At 48.0% G+C, this 13,342-nt stretch overlaps 2 protein-coding genes across 3 annotated transcripts; one reads left to right on the top strand and one right to left on the bottom strand.

Moving 5' to 3' along the window:
- Positions 1–655: 655 nt before the first annotated feature.
- Positions 656–13,254, bottom strand: GEMIN7 (gem nuclear organelle associated protein 7). Of its 2 annotated transcripts, none has more exons than XM_078380096.1 (2): positions 12,902–13,254; positions 656–1,099 (listed from the first exon to the last, which is right to left on the bottom strand). In XM_078380096.1, exon 2 carries the CDS (start codon positions 1,085–1,087, stop codon positions 710–712), a length of 378 nt encoding a protein of 125 aa, XP_078236222.1. In that variant the 5' UTR covers positions 1,088–1,099; positions 12,902–13,254; the 3' UTR covers positions 656–709. The 2 variants fall into 2 exon arrangements, with proteins under 2 accessions (XP_078236222.1, XP_078236221.1); XM_078380095.1 differs by having other exon boundaries at positions 656–1,096.
- Positions 5,478–10,723, top strand: LOC110088535 (bone morphogenetic protein 2). The gene is made up of 3 exons (XM_020810881.3): positions 5,478–5,985; positions 7,295–7,629; positions 9,388–10,723. Exons 2-3 carry the CDS (start codon positions 7,302–7,304, stop codon positions 10,278–10,280), a joined length of 1,221 nt encoding a protein of 406 aa, XP_020666540.3. The 5' UTR covers positions 5,478–5,985; positions 7,295–7,301; the 3' UTR covers positions 10,281–10,723.
- Positions 13,255–13,342: the final 88 nt, after the last annotated feature.

The following is a 13,342-nucleotide window of genomic DNA, read 5'->3' as shown; positions in this document are numbered from 1 at the left end:
TATGACTCCTTTCCTCCTCTCCATGTGATCTCAAACCGTTCCCAGAGACTGATTCAGGGTTTCCACTGCCTCAACAATAGCCGTGAGAGCCTGTTGCCTTCTAGGCAGACGGGGTAGGAGTATTTCTTACAGCTTCAGGCTGATGAAGCTTGGTGGAAGGAGCACAGTTTCCTTTCACCTGTTGTAGCTGTGAGCAATATAATCTCAAATAGTGTCCAGTTTGTTAGGAAACGGAACTTTTAGCAAACAGCTGCATTATTTTTCCCCCCTCTGGAACAGATTCCTTCCTTCCTGAATTAAGTGTTAATTTAGGAGGAACTACTGAAATTTAAACTTGACAGCTGTCCCCCCCCCCCTTTCCCTGTGGGGAAATAAAATTTCCTTGGAAGTTTATTCGGCTCTCATGGGTGTACACCTTGCTGGGGTTCCCATTTATATCATGAGAAAGAGAGGGTGTTCTTTTCTGCAGCCATTAAGCCAGAAGGAACGGCTTGCTACCACAGCTAAGATCGGATGGGTAGGAGGCAAGTACAGAGAAATGGGCCCCTTTAGGCTCACAAGAGGGTCATGTGCTCACGGCATGTATTTCTGTGGCCGCTGCTCTGTGGATTTCAGAGCTTGCTTTCGGCAGGACTTAAAGCAGAGAATGCTGGTCTAGAACAGAAGAGCATTTATTATATATATAAAGAAGCCAGGCGGGGAAAAGCCCTCAAAGTTCAAAGGAGTAAGCAATGATATCCGAGCAGCGTAGGAGTGCTTCTTTCTGTATCCCCAGAGGAGTCTGCAGTTCAGAGACCTGGAAGTTCAGGATGTCAATGTCGGAGGCTCCGAACAAGGCGGTGACGTTGACCCTTTCGTACATGGTGAAGCGGACGGGCCGCCCAGCCATGGCCCGCAGGCTGTGCAGGTAACGCTCCCGCAGCGCCACTCGGCTTTGCTGCTCCTGTTCCAAGTTTTCTGTGTTCCCGGAGCCCATGGAGGAGAGGCTGGCGGGACCCAAAGTCTGGAAACGAAGAGAGTTGGGATCAAACCCTCTTGAGCCATCCGGTCCACGGGGCAGGCGAATGACAGGAACAGGGACCTTCATTGTACCCCCCTGCTGACACAAAGGAAAAGAAAACATGAGAAAGGGATGTGGCTTTACATCTCTTCACGTCACCAACGGTCTGTTCAACTGTTTGGAAAGATGCCTTGCTGTTGACACTACTTTAAAAGATTTCCTGCCATAAAGGTAAGGAGGATCCCATTAATATCCTGGCTGGAAAGCACCAGATCTCTTCTGATGGAGACGCTTACTGAAACAAACAGCTGTGATTCACTTCTGTTACCCTGCTCCTCCGATCACAAGGGTCACTGCAGTGGGTACCCTTTGTGGTTGGTGAAGTGGAAGGCAGAATGTCCATGACGGGAGGAGCCGAGGGCGAGGTAGAGAAATCTCCCGTGTGTGCCTCCAAGCAGAAATACAGAAATGTTCTGTCTTTAGTAAGGCAGCGGGCAAGAGTGGGCTGGCTGTGTCTAGCCTCAAGCACGGTTATGACTAGTTTACTCCAAGGCAGAGGTGGTCAATCCCCCCCCCCGGTCCGTGGCTTGAGCTGGCCTGGCCTGCGGCAACAGACCTCCCGCCCCCCCCACGCACTCACTCCTCTCCCCACAGCTGCTTTGCGCACACGCATGCCAGCACCGGCATGACCACTCCCCTACCCCTTCGTGCATGCACCCATGCAAAGGCGTGGGCCTGCACGCATGCAGGCACTCCTGTGCATGTGCAAAGGGGTGGGGGAGCGCTCATGGCGGCACTGGTGGGTGCACATGCACTCCCCCACCGCTTCGCGCATGCATCCGAGCGCGCCCATGGGGGGCCGCCTTCCTTAGAGGCTCAGCCAGTCCCCGTTCCCCAAAAAGGTTGGGGACTGCTGCTCTAAGGGATAAGCTGCCACTGTTAAAAATCTGTTTTATTTCTAAGGAGAAACCCGTCTATCCTAGAAACTCGAGTTGGACAGTGTGACAAACAACCAGAAATGTGCAAAACTAAGTAACAGTGGTAACCTGGGCTAGACCAGAAATGACTGTAGTAGATTAAGGCACTGCTTCTAGGAAAACAACATGCTTTGTTTTCAGTTGCTGATGTATTTATTGTTTGTTATGTTTTGTGGGAAAGGGAGAGGAGCAGCTTGTGAGCAAATGAAAGAGGCCTGCACGGCTTCCCTCCTTCACGAAGGACTCCCAGTGAACTTGGCGGATGAGCGAACCTGGCAGACGAGGCCCTCTCCCTGCGACTGCTGCCCTCGGAGAGTTCACTCAAGCTTTTAGACTTGTAAACAGGAAGTGTTACTGTGCACGGACAGCCTATTTTCCCCTCTGGTCGTCGGCGGCACCAACTTGACGCTCCCGGACTGTGCCAACATCCCCTGTGGCGGCTGGCCAAGCCCAGGGTCACCGGCAAAGAGGATGTTTTCCACGCAGAGCTGGGGAAAGAACCGTCTGCAGCCAAGGACAACTCCGGCATAAGAAAAAGTAGAGCGGGAGAGGCTGGCCTGAGGCAGAAGCAGGCAATGAACATGGAGCCCGAACTTTTGGTTGCCCTGTGCAATTAAGCAAGTCCTAATTGTTTGTGATGTCGCTATCGGTGCTGGCACGCGCAAGTCTGGAAAAAGCACAGCTACAGAACTCCAAGGCCCTTCCAAAAGTTCTTGGTGGTAGCCGGGAGGAAACATGACAAGCGAACACATGTGAACATCAAAGGACATGCCATCCGTCTTAAGGAGGGGAATTCCTAAACAACTGGGTGTGATGCATTATGGCTAGAGATACATTCATGCATCTGCCAGCGGCCTCGCTCATCCTTCCAGTCACTCCCGGAGCACCATGCTCTTCCCGCTCGGCTAACCACTCCAGGCAGGGGGAGGGAGGACGAGTCTCTCTGCATGGCCACTGAGTGGCTAGATGGGCGGGAAGAGAGTGGCGCTCTGGGAGTGATTGGAAGGATGAGTGACTGGAATAATCCGCCAGCGGTGGATGCGTGAGTGGACAGTCCAGTCTCTCATTCAGTCCAGCTATGCAGGTATATTCATATTCGTATATGCCCATCTTTAAATATGGCATGAAATTAACTGGAATAAGATGCACAAAGCCAAACAAACCCAATAGTCTGATGCCCCTCTGTATGATTCCACAAGCTGATCCTCCCATATCCCTTCTCATTTGCCCATTAATTCACCCTTCTCATTCCACATGATGCCTTGGCTAGCTGGATAATAAATGAGTTGGGTAGCTGGGTTCTGAGTTCGATTCCCCACTGTGCCTCCCAGCGAGAAGCTAGCCAGCGTAGGTGCAGTGCCAAAGTGGTCCTAAAATAAAAATAAAAAAGTAGCTGGCTAACTGCTTCTGAGGATTCCAGACCTAGAAAACCCCCAGCAAAGGGTTACCATAAGTTAGAGTCAACTTGACAGCACAGAGTTATCAGTTCTACACTGGCTTCATTATGTGAAAAAGAAAGTCAATGGCACAGCTGTGTTCCTCATCCTCCAGAACAAGGAAATGTTTCTGGGGGCCCTGCCAAAACTTCCTTCCCCCACCCCCTGCCCTGAACCTGACCCAGTTAACGGTGGTCATTCCTCTAGTCCTGCGCCTTGGTTTCATGCATTCTCTTTTCTACAGACACAGGCCCTCTACACTGGGAGTTCTCCGATATTTCCAGTGGCTCCTTCAGGAGCTCACAGCAGAAAAACATAGCCTATAGCACTATCAGTTCGTGTTCTGGGTTCACACATCTGCAACCCACGAGCAGGCACACAGAGAATCTTGTAGGGACGCAATATGTTGCACAGACAGAGGACAAAAACAAATGATTAAATACATGTGCAAGTCGGGTGTCCTTCTGAGGTGGGGCAGAGAGCGCATGACAGCTGAAGGTTGGCAATGCTACTCTTAATCTCTTAAAGGCAGGATGGGTTTGGTGTCTTCACGACGGGAGCTCCATGCACAAACTAAGAAAAAAAAAGGGAAGCTGTTGATTTTTCAGCCAGGAGTAGCACATGTGTTTCCAAGAAGTGCAAAGGTTAAAAATCCACTGCCGAGCAAGTGAGCAGTGACAAATCTACTACGTACACTCTCCAGGGCTCTTTCGGGTACTCTTGAGCTCTGTCCGGTTTGGATCCGAAAAGAGAGCCGGAGCAGGTGATCCTGCCTGAGAAGGCAAGCAGCCGGCTAAGAAACAACGGTGCTCTGTTAACACCTCCGTCTTGACCATGACTGGCAGCCAAAGTAAGGAATAGCACGATCCAAATTCCTGGCTCAAGGGGAAATTGTTTCGTCCTGGCAGGTTCAGGTGAGTTATAGCATTTGCTGACCATCCTTTGTCAGCTTGTTCTTCCATCACACAACGAGGCTTCTGGGAGGAAATGCCACTGGTTTAAATTTCAAGCGGAGGCTACCCTCCCCTGCCCCCCTGGCCTGGACAAGTCCCGGATCGAGCCGCATTCCTGCGTGGTGTGTTTGTTCCTAAAGTCCGATGATTGCCATGTTTCCTTCGGAGCTCCTGTTTACGCGCTCTTTCCACAGCCAGCTCATTCCCGACGCGTGCTGTCTGGCCACAGAGGAAACCCTGGCCCCTGGAAGCCCTCGCAAGCTGGGCTGATAAGAACTGGCCCAAGCCTGATGCACTCGCAGGCATGACACTGAGAGCAGGAGGAGGAGGAGGGGAGCCGGTTTCCCAGCCACAGGAAGGGCTTCTGTTTGAAGATGACCTTGGAAGAGGCATCAGTGTGACTGTAGTGACAGAGGGGGAGAAGCAGCCAAGGCATTAAACATCAAAGCCAGCTTTGAGCCTGTCGGTATGGAAAAGCTCCTCTTTCGGGGGAGAAAAAAACCCTGTGCCAGCAAAAATCCCGTTCAACATATCCCAAGCCAAGGAATTTAAGGCAAGCTTTTGAAAAATGTTTGGATCCGTAGGAGTCTTCGGGGTGGTGGTGAGTGAGGATGCCGTATGGATAAAATGATCAACTTCAGCACTAGGTCCAGTCCAACGGAAGCCGGAGTGAGAAATCTAATGAGACTGGGACAGAACCAAGTGGTAAATTTCTGAAGTCCCAGAGTCAAGACACATGTGGTTTTGAAAAAAAGAGAGTCTTTGCTCCAGAGCTTGATGGTCGTCAGCAATTTGCCCCCAAACATAGGAAAATGGCAAACAAACAAGCAAAAACAAAACAAAAACCACCCGCTTCCGAAAGGGTGTAAAGAGCATCGAGGGCTGATCTTTTAAAAGCTAAGGATCATTGGGGCTCGGGGATCATAGAGGGCGGCCTATGCCATCTGTGCCTTCTGGCTGTTTCTCAAGCCTTGTGGGAAGAGGTAGCCAAATTCAGCCACCTCGTTCATTTGGCTTAAGAGCTCCCGGGGTGTTTCCTAAAGTTTCGGCGGTACATCTCCCAGAATCCCCCAGTGAGAATGTAGGCTAGGGAATTCTGGGAGCTTAGTGCAAAAGGATGACTTTTCCAAAGTTCGGGCTGTAACTATACTCCTCTTTCCCTTCCTGGGAAGAGCACCCACAGGATACCCTCACTTTCAGGCCAAGATCCCAAAGACACTGTGGCATCCAAAAAAAGGGGCCACCAGAGTGCTAAAGGGAGAAACTCGCAACCGTTTTGTTTGTTCTGGCTCAGGCCCCTTGCCTGGTTGACATCACATCCTGAAGGCGGCGAGAGCCGGCACCTCCACGGGCAGGGTGGGCAGGGCCTGGACGCTCTGGAGGGAGAGTCCGGAGCCAGCCCCTCTCATTTGCTGAGCGAGGCAGGAAGGAGTGCAGCCATCGCCAAGGACGACTGGGAGATGCCCACAGGACGACGAGGGCGCCGTCTTGGCATGGGGGACCCAGAACAGACACCGGTGGGGGGAAAGGCGTGAAGACCAGAAGCTGCAAAGGAGAGACCACTGGGACAGGAAAGAAAGGGGAAAATGGGTTCTTGCCAACCTCTTCAACTTTTGCAAGTAAGTACTTCCGAGAGGGAGGAAAAAACATTCACACTATAGCCACATTTGATTGCTTTTTGCAAGGTGCTTCCTTGGGCTCCAAGAGCAGCACCATCATTGGGTGCTCCTCTTTCTACAACTTTGGAAAGCAGGGATTGGAGCCTGGTAAACAGGGGTAGTCAAGGAAAGTTCTGGCACTGAGGTCCCCCCCCCCCAATTCCTGTGAAGCCCCAGCTCCAGCAGAAAGCCCACCTAGTTTACTTCAATGCCACGTTGTGGCCGGGGTGTGTGTCACTGCCAATGGGCGTTCTTGCCTGAATCTTTGATCTCGCCTCCCTTCGCCTGCTTCTTGTTCCCTGCGGCCTCAACAAAGGGCTGCTGGCATTTCATGGGTGCGGCTAGAAAAAGAGGGCATCTTTGGCCAAGGCTATTTATAAAGACACCCAAACAATAAAAAGCAACTACTTTGTGGTGGCAAATGACGTTGGCATCACTGGCCATTGTGGGAAGTCCTCTGTGCCTCTTCCATTTGCACAAACAGGGCTCATATAATCTACAGATGTTGGAAAAATGAATGAGGGACCAGATGGTCCCCATGCCAGAAAGAGATTGGGGTACGAGTCGTTGACAGAGATGCAGATAGAGCCGAAATTGGAGAAGCTCCAAGACTACAGTTGACATGTTAGCTCTGGAATTCTAGGGATGGAGTGGGGCGGGGGGAAGAGAGAGGAACTTTTCCAAATCTGTCCGTCAACAGAGTCTGCGACTCTTACCCACCTTGTTTCCCCATAATGCCCTCAAAGGTAGAAGTACAACTCCCAATAAACGAAAACTGTCTAATATAACATTCTGCTCAGTAAAGGCACCTCTAATTTATCCCAACACATTTTTAGCATTGAATTTGTTCTGTAAAGCAGAAGGGGATACTCAAGTCAGGTGGACTTCTTTGGCTTTCCCTTCCATCCCACTGTCTCTTAAAGCAATATCTTCTTACAAGGTCTTACCAACAGAGGCTGAAAGAGATGCAAAGGTAGACACCCTGAGGTTGTGTGCAAATACAACCCATTTGACTGAACAGCACTGAATTATACTGACATGCAACATGGGGGTCATATTCTGAGCTGTCAACACGGGGGTGCTATTTCTCCACTGATTCATAGAAAAAAAAGCAAACCAGCTTCCAAACAGTAACAGAGACATATGATTAAGTAATGTAATTCTGTATGTTTAGGCTTTATTTGCTGGGAAGTGGGGGAGATAGGGAATTGAGCTTTGTCTCTGTGCCCCATGGAACACCCATTGCCTATTCTTCTTTTGGCTTCCCCAGTTCCATCATGGTTTCTGGTAAACTGCCTGCCCTGTTGATTCCACTCATTCCTCTCATCTTCTGTGGATCCAGAGGCTCCCAGGCAGTGACTCCTGGAATCAGCACACATGACACGAAGGAGGCACCCATCCAGGCCCTCCAGACCATCTTGTTAAGACGCCTGGGCCTCCAGAAGCGCCCGGAGCCCAAACCAGGCCTTGTGATTCCCCAGTACCTGTTGGATCTGTACCAGTTCTGCTTAGGGAAACCTCCTCCCTCCCTCCAAGACACGGACCTTCCCTTCCTGGAGGAGCAAGCCGGAAGAGCCAACACCGTGAGGACGTTCCACCATATTGGTGAGGTCCCTTTTTTTTTTTTTTGCACCTGTTCAGATCTATGGAGATGGGGGTGTGGGCAGGCTCTGGTTTTAAAATGGTGGGTAAGGAAGTCGGGATGGAAGCAGGACTCAAAGGGGGAGCTGGGCAACACGGTGGAAAGCAAATGTGAACCTGCCTGAGTGCAGGTGGAAATCTATGCTTTGAGCCCCGCTATCTGGCCTTCTCTGGTTCAAGAGGTGGAGTCTAGTGCCACCTAGAGAAGACGGCAAACAACTACAGCACACAGCGAAGTCTGGAGGATGAGCTGTCTCAGCATGTTGGCAAAATTAAAGAGGAAAATGAAAGGGAAAAAAAGGAGTGGGGTTGGAGGAGAGGTGTGTTAAAGAATAACAGGTTTATTTCAGTGTGGCCTTTCGTGGATCAAATCCACCCCTCCTGACACAAGAAGTGCAAATACCATGTCCTCTACTGTTGTTATGTCCCGTCAAGTCACCTCTGACTCACGGCAACCCTGTAAAGGAGTGCTCTTCAAAATGTCCTGTCCTCGGCTGCTCTGCTCAGTTCTTCCAAACTCACATCTGCGGAGTCTGTCCATATCATATCCGATCTTCCTCTTTTCCTGCCGCCTTCTACTTTTCCCAGCATTATTGTCTTTTCCAAAGGGTCCTGCCTTCTCAGGATGTGCCCAACAGTGCAGCCTCAGCTTCAACATTTTGAAACTGAGCCTCTGTACGTTCTGAGAAATACGAGAGAAGCAGTACAACTTATCACCCTGGCTGGGGGCCTGCAATGGCAACTCATTAACAGCTTGATAGTCTTGTTCCTGTGCTGATGAAACCCCTACACCTTTGGTCTCTTATTTGTCTCCTCGCCTGCTCGTGACGCTCACCGCCACGGAGACACGCATAAATATAACAGATGTAGTATTTGCGCTCTGTTGATTTTGATCCGCAAATGCTAACCATGACATAGGTCACTTAAGATGCCACAGTAGCTGGCCCTTTTCTTTAGCTATGCCGACAGCTGAGCCTGGCCCTCGTCATTCTGGCGCTTTCCAAATGTCTTGGAGACGCGTTTTCAAGAATCCCAATCACTGGACATGTTCGCAAAAACAGATGGGAACTGAAGCCCAAAACATCTGGGGACATTAGGCTGGGATAGGAGGGGCTCCTTGAAAGTAGACAACATCTGTAAATGTGCTGAACTGTTGGGTTTTTGTGTTACTTCACAGACTAAGATGTTCTCTCTTGTTTTTTTTTTTTAAAGCCTAAAACTCAAACCATGAAAACAATACAAATTACAGTGCTGAAATAGTAAATTTAAAACTGGGAAAATAGTTTCTTCCTTTTAAAAAAAACATCCTCAATTCACTCCTTTGTTTCTCCCCCAGAAGAAGGGAATGTTAAGCCACTTTTGAGCATTCTCTACTTAGAAAATTCAGGAAAAGGTTAGGGTTGTGATTATCTTAAGCCCCACTGATTTCAATGGATTCTCCTTGACTTACAATTTAGTCAACTTTAAATGTTCAAGTCAACCTTCTTTAAGTGGAATAATAATAATAAATCGCATTTCAGCAGCAATATATACCCCAAATGTTGGCAGAGAAGAACCTCTGCCTTCAAGCCATGCTTTGGAGCATCCCAGGAATACCTGGCCAGCTGTTGCAGAAAACAGGAAACAGGAAGAGATGGGTCCTTGAGAATCATGCCAGGTAGTTTGGATTTTTGACGTTCAGTCCTCAATTTGTTTCTAACTTCTGCTCAATTTCTCTTCTAGAGACTCTGGATCTGGTCTCTGAAGCAGTAGGGAGTTCATTCTACTTCTTGTTCAATCTCACCTTGCTGCCAGCTGACGAGGTGGTGACTGCCCTCGAGTTACGGCTCTACCATTCAGAGAAGGAAAGCAAGGGTTTCCAGATCAACGTCTATCACGCGATGGATCCCCCACCCATTTCTGGAAACAAGAGCAGGCTCCTTGCTCAGAAATTCTTGGCTCTCAGCCACCCTAAGTGGGAAGGTTTTGATGTGACCGCAGCTTTCACAAAAGCCAAGGACCAGAAACGTCACCTTGGTTTTCTCATTGAAGTGGAACCCCCAAATAGTAGCCATGTGCCCCAGCACCACCGCGTCCCTCTTCGAGCAAGACGGTCTCCTGGAGAGGAAGAGACTCAGTGGGCTCTGGAAAGGCCTCTACTGGTCACCTATAGCCACGATCAAAGGGGGCAGCCTCTGAGCCGGGGAAAAAGACACAGCAGAAGCCAGCTTGGCAGACTGTCTCAGAAAGGAGGCAGAAAAACTACACATGTCCCCACCTCTAGGAGCAAACCCAAAAACCTGAAACCCAAGACCAAGGTCAACACAAAGTGCCGAAGGCACCGCCTCTTTGTAGATTTCAAGGCAGTTGGGTGGAACGACTGGATAGTTGCCCCCAGTGGCTACCATGCTTTCTACTGCTCTGGGGAATGCCGCTTCCCACTAGCTGACCATATGAACTCCTCCAGTCATGCTGTGGTGCAGACAATGTTAAATTCCGTCAACTCCAAAGTCCCCAAGCCATGCTGCGTTCCAACAGACCTCAGCCCCATTGCGATGCTCTACTTGGACCAACATGACATGGTGGTCCTTAAGACCTACCAGGACATGGTGGTGGAGGGCTGTGGGTGCCGGTAGGAACACTCCCTCTGTCAACACCGAACATTTTCGGCTAGCCAAAGAGAGTAACAGACAGCAGGCTTTGGCAGAAATACTTCTTCATACAACACAAAGCATATATGGAAGCCCACCACAAAAGGTGGAGGGGGGAGAGGACATTCACTGAGGACATTACTAGGTGCTAAGTGGAACGCTGCAGTACAGAGACAGTACACCTCTGACTTGGAGGTGAGGGGAGGACTTAAGCAAAGGTTGCAAGAGTGGTAGAGGTCTAGACATTTGCAACTGGAAATAGAAGGACTCTAGTATGACTTAGCAATGCAATTCTTTTGCTCTTACAAAATCCCACGAGTAAATCCTAAGCCTTCTCTGTATAGATGGTTTGACTAATATTTGACACCGTTTTTAGAAATTGTGATAACCCTTAATTGAACCATAAATAAAGTCTATCATATTAAGTATCCCTAAGCCAAGATTAAGATCAGAGTACAGCAACATTATCATCAATGATACCATTCAAGGGATTAAAGAAAAACAGCAGTAATCATGCCTATAAAACTTCTCTGGAGAATGAGAGTCCTTTGGACACTGTTGGACAGCACCTTCCTCTCATCCTTATTCCTGAGTGTGATAATCTCAGAATGGGAGGGCTGGATTCCTATGGATCATCGAGTCCAGCCCGTTAAGGAGGCACAGTGGGGAACTGAACTCCCAATCTCTGGCTTCACAGACACAGACCTACACCACTGAACTATCCAACTCTTTATTCTCTATTTTTCACAAGCTGTTCACACACAGGGATATACATATGCTGCCTCTCCCCTGAACATTATATTCACTAAAGTAATCCTAGATTTCTCTTCTGATCAGATATTTGGTTATCAGTGGTGAGGTCAAGAATACAGGAAGGCATCAAAACAATGGAAAAAGAAGATCCACATTGCTAGCTTCAGTGCCTATTTTACATACATACATACATACATACATACATACATACATACATACACACACACACATACACACACACATACACACACACATACATACATACATGCCAACAGGAAGTGCATGAGATCCACCTCAAGATTAGATTATTAAAAAAGAGAAGTACATTTTAAGTAAAGTGGGCTTTCCACATATTTTTGACTTCAGTTCCCATCAGAATTAATAATAACCTTAGAAATAATTATCTTAGAACTGCAGAGCTTGAAGGGACCCTATGGGTCATCAAGTCCAGCCCCTGTCGAGGTAGCACAATGAGAACCACAGCTTATCTACTCCCCTCTTTAAAGGTTCCATGAAATACTTAAATGTCTTGTCGTCGTTCACTGTGACAGTAATACAATTACCTCTCTGGAAATAATCAGAAGTTTATACCAGGGCCTCTCATGGCTCATTTGGCTTCTCAGGCAACCCCTTTAAATATTTCCTGCTTCTCAGTTTCCTTTCCAAATGTTCCTTCAAATGACGGATGAACTGTCATTTGAAGGGCTGCTAGGGTCTGGGTGGATTTGATTTAAGTTTATTTATTTATTCATTTAGATTTCTATACAGCCCCATTACTACTGCGAAGCACTATTCTGAGTGGTTTACAAAAGCTATGAATAAAAATGCACATACAACCAAACTACAAATACCCAAAATAAACAATTAAAAGGTTAATAAGACATGTGGCACCCGGAACAGGTTTGCAATAAAACAGTAAAACAGGAGATGTAAAAGGCAGGCGGGGTCAGTGAGCCTTCCTGAAAAGCAGTTTTAAGTTGCTTTCTAAATCTAATAAAATAAATAAAAGCCAACCCGGGGGGGCGGGGAGCCTAGCTCCACAAATCAGGTTTTTTTTTGATGATTTCAGATTTTTAAAATTGAAATCATGTTTTAAACCCATTTGATTTTTTAAAAAAATAATGATTTTTTTGGTCCACTCTAGGGTAGAGCTGTCTTTTTAGAAGCTGTACTCTCTTTAACCCCACCTGGGTGAGAGACCTGGTATTTCTGTTCTCCTCTGACCTGCATCATGTCCACAGAAATCCTCACACGCACTTTGATGCAAGTCCATATCTTGTCTTTTGTGGGGAGGTGTGAATGGCCAGGCAGGGACCTCTCCGGCTCCTATAGGAATTCCAGCCCTTTCTCTTCAAAATAAATACCTCTTTATAGTCACAGTTCTTAGCTTTAAATAGTGTCTTTTAATTGTTAACAGATGTCACTTTTCCAAAAATTTCCACTTTTCCTGGAAAAGTTTTTTTCCCCGTTGCCCCCTCCCAGAAATTTCCATTCCGCCCCAGAAAGAAACAGAAAAACACATTTTTTCTTTAGAAAAATGGAAATTTTACATCTCTACATGTTAACCACCGTTGTATACTCATTGTTCTCCACTTTAAATATTGCCTTTCAACGTTATAAACCGCCTTGGGTCCTTAATGAGGAGAAAGGCGGGGTAAAAATATTCTAAATACATACATGAACAATTTTTTTAAAAAATTTCCGCTATTAAACTTTTACCGTTAAACTTATTTCCAAAAAACTCTATTAAAAATACAGTAACAGGGAATTTGGGCAAAAATTGGCCTTTTCCTTGGCCAGGAAATTCTGCGCTTCCCTCATAAAATGTTTGAGTTACTGTAACGTCAACTAACCTGACTAGGCCTGGGTCGAACCGGCTCAGGTTGCCATAACAACCCCAAAATCTCCTCTCCGTCAGAATCTGGGCCTTTCCTGAGGAGACCAAGGGCGCATATTGCAGCCAGCCAGAAAACGTTCACCTCTCTTCCCGGAACTGCATTCTCAGGACAGGAAACGAAGGCGCTCCTTTTATTCTTCTTCCATCCTATCACTGATATTCTCGCCCACTCTAGTACCTGGAGGACTTGGTACTCTATGGCTCCATCCCGAACGGGATGAGGAGGGGGGAAGAGAAGCGGGCCCGGCGCACGCGCAGATTGCTTTCCCGTCACGCACTTTCCACCCCAGACGTTGGTGGGTTGGATGGAAGATGAAAGGGAAGTGCGTGAGCGTCACGTCAGGATCAGGCGGCGCGCCGCGTTCCTCAATTATTTTTCCGCTGCAGTACATTCGCA

This window comes from Pogona vitticeps, chromosome 9 (assembly GCF_051106095.1).
Source record: "Pogona vitticeps strain Pit_001003342236 chromosome 9, PviZW2.1, whole genome shotgun sequence".
Classification (NCBI taxonomy): domain Eukaryota; kingdom Metazoa; phylum Chordata; class Lepidosauria; order Squamata; family Agamidae; genus Pogona; species Pogona vitticeps.
Note: the sequence above shows the minus strand (reverse complement) of the source record. Positions and strands in the feature narration are given on the sequence as shown.

Bases quoted from the DNA above. Each gene is read 5' to 3' on its own strand.
- GEMIN7 (XM_078380096.1), bottom strand. From the start codon at position 1,087: ATGAAGGTCCCTGTTCCTGTCATTCGCCTGCCCCGTGGACCGGATGGC.
- LOC110088535 (XM_020810881.3), top strand. From the start codon at position 7,302: ATGGTTTCTGGTAAACTGCCTGCCCTGTTGATTCCACTCATTCCTCTC. The intron at 7,630-9,387 runs GTGAGGTCCCTT...TTTCTCTTCTAG, and splicing joins GAGGACGTTCCACCATATTG to AGACTCTGGATCTGGTCTCT.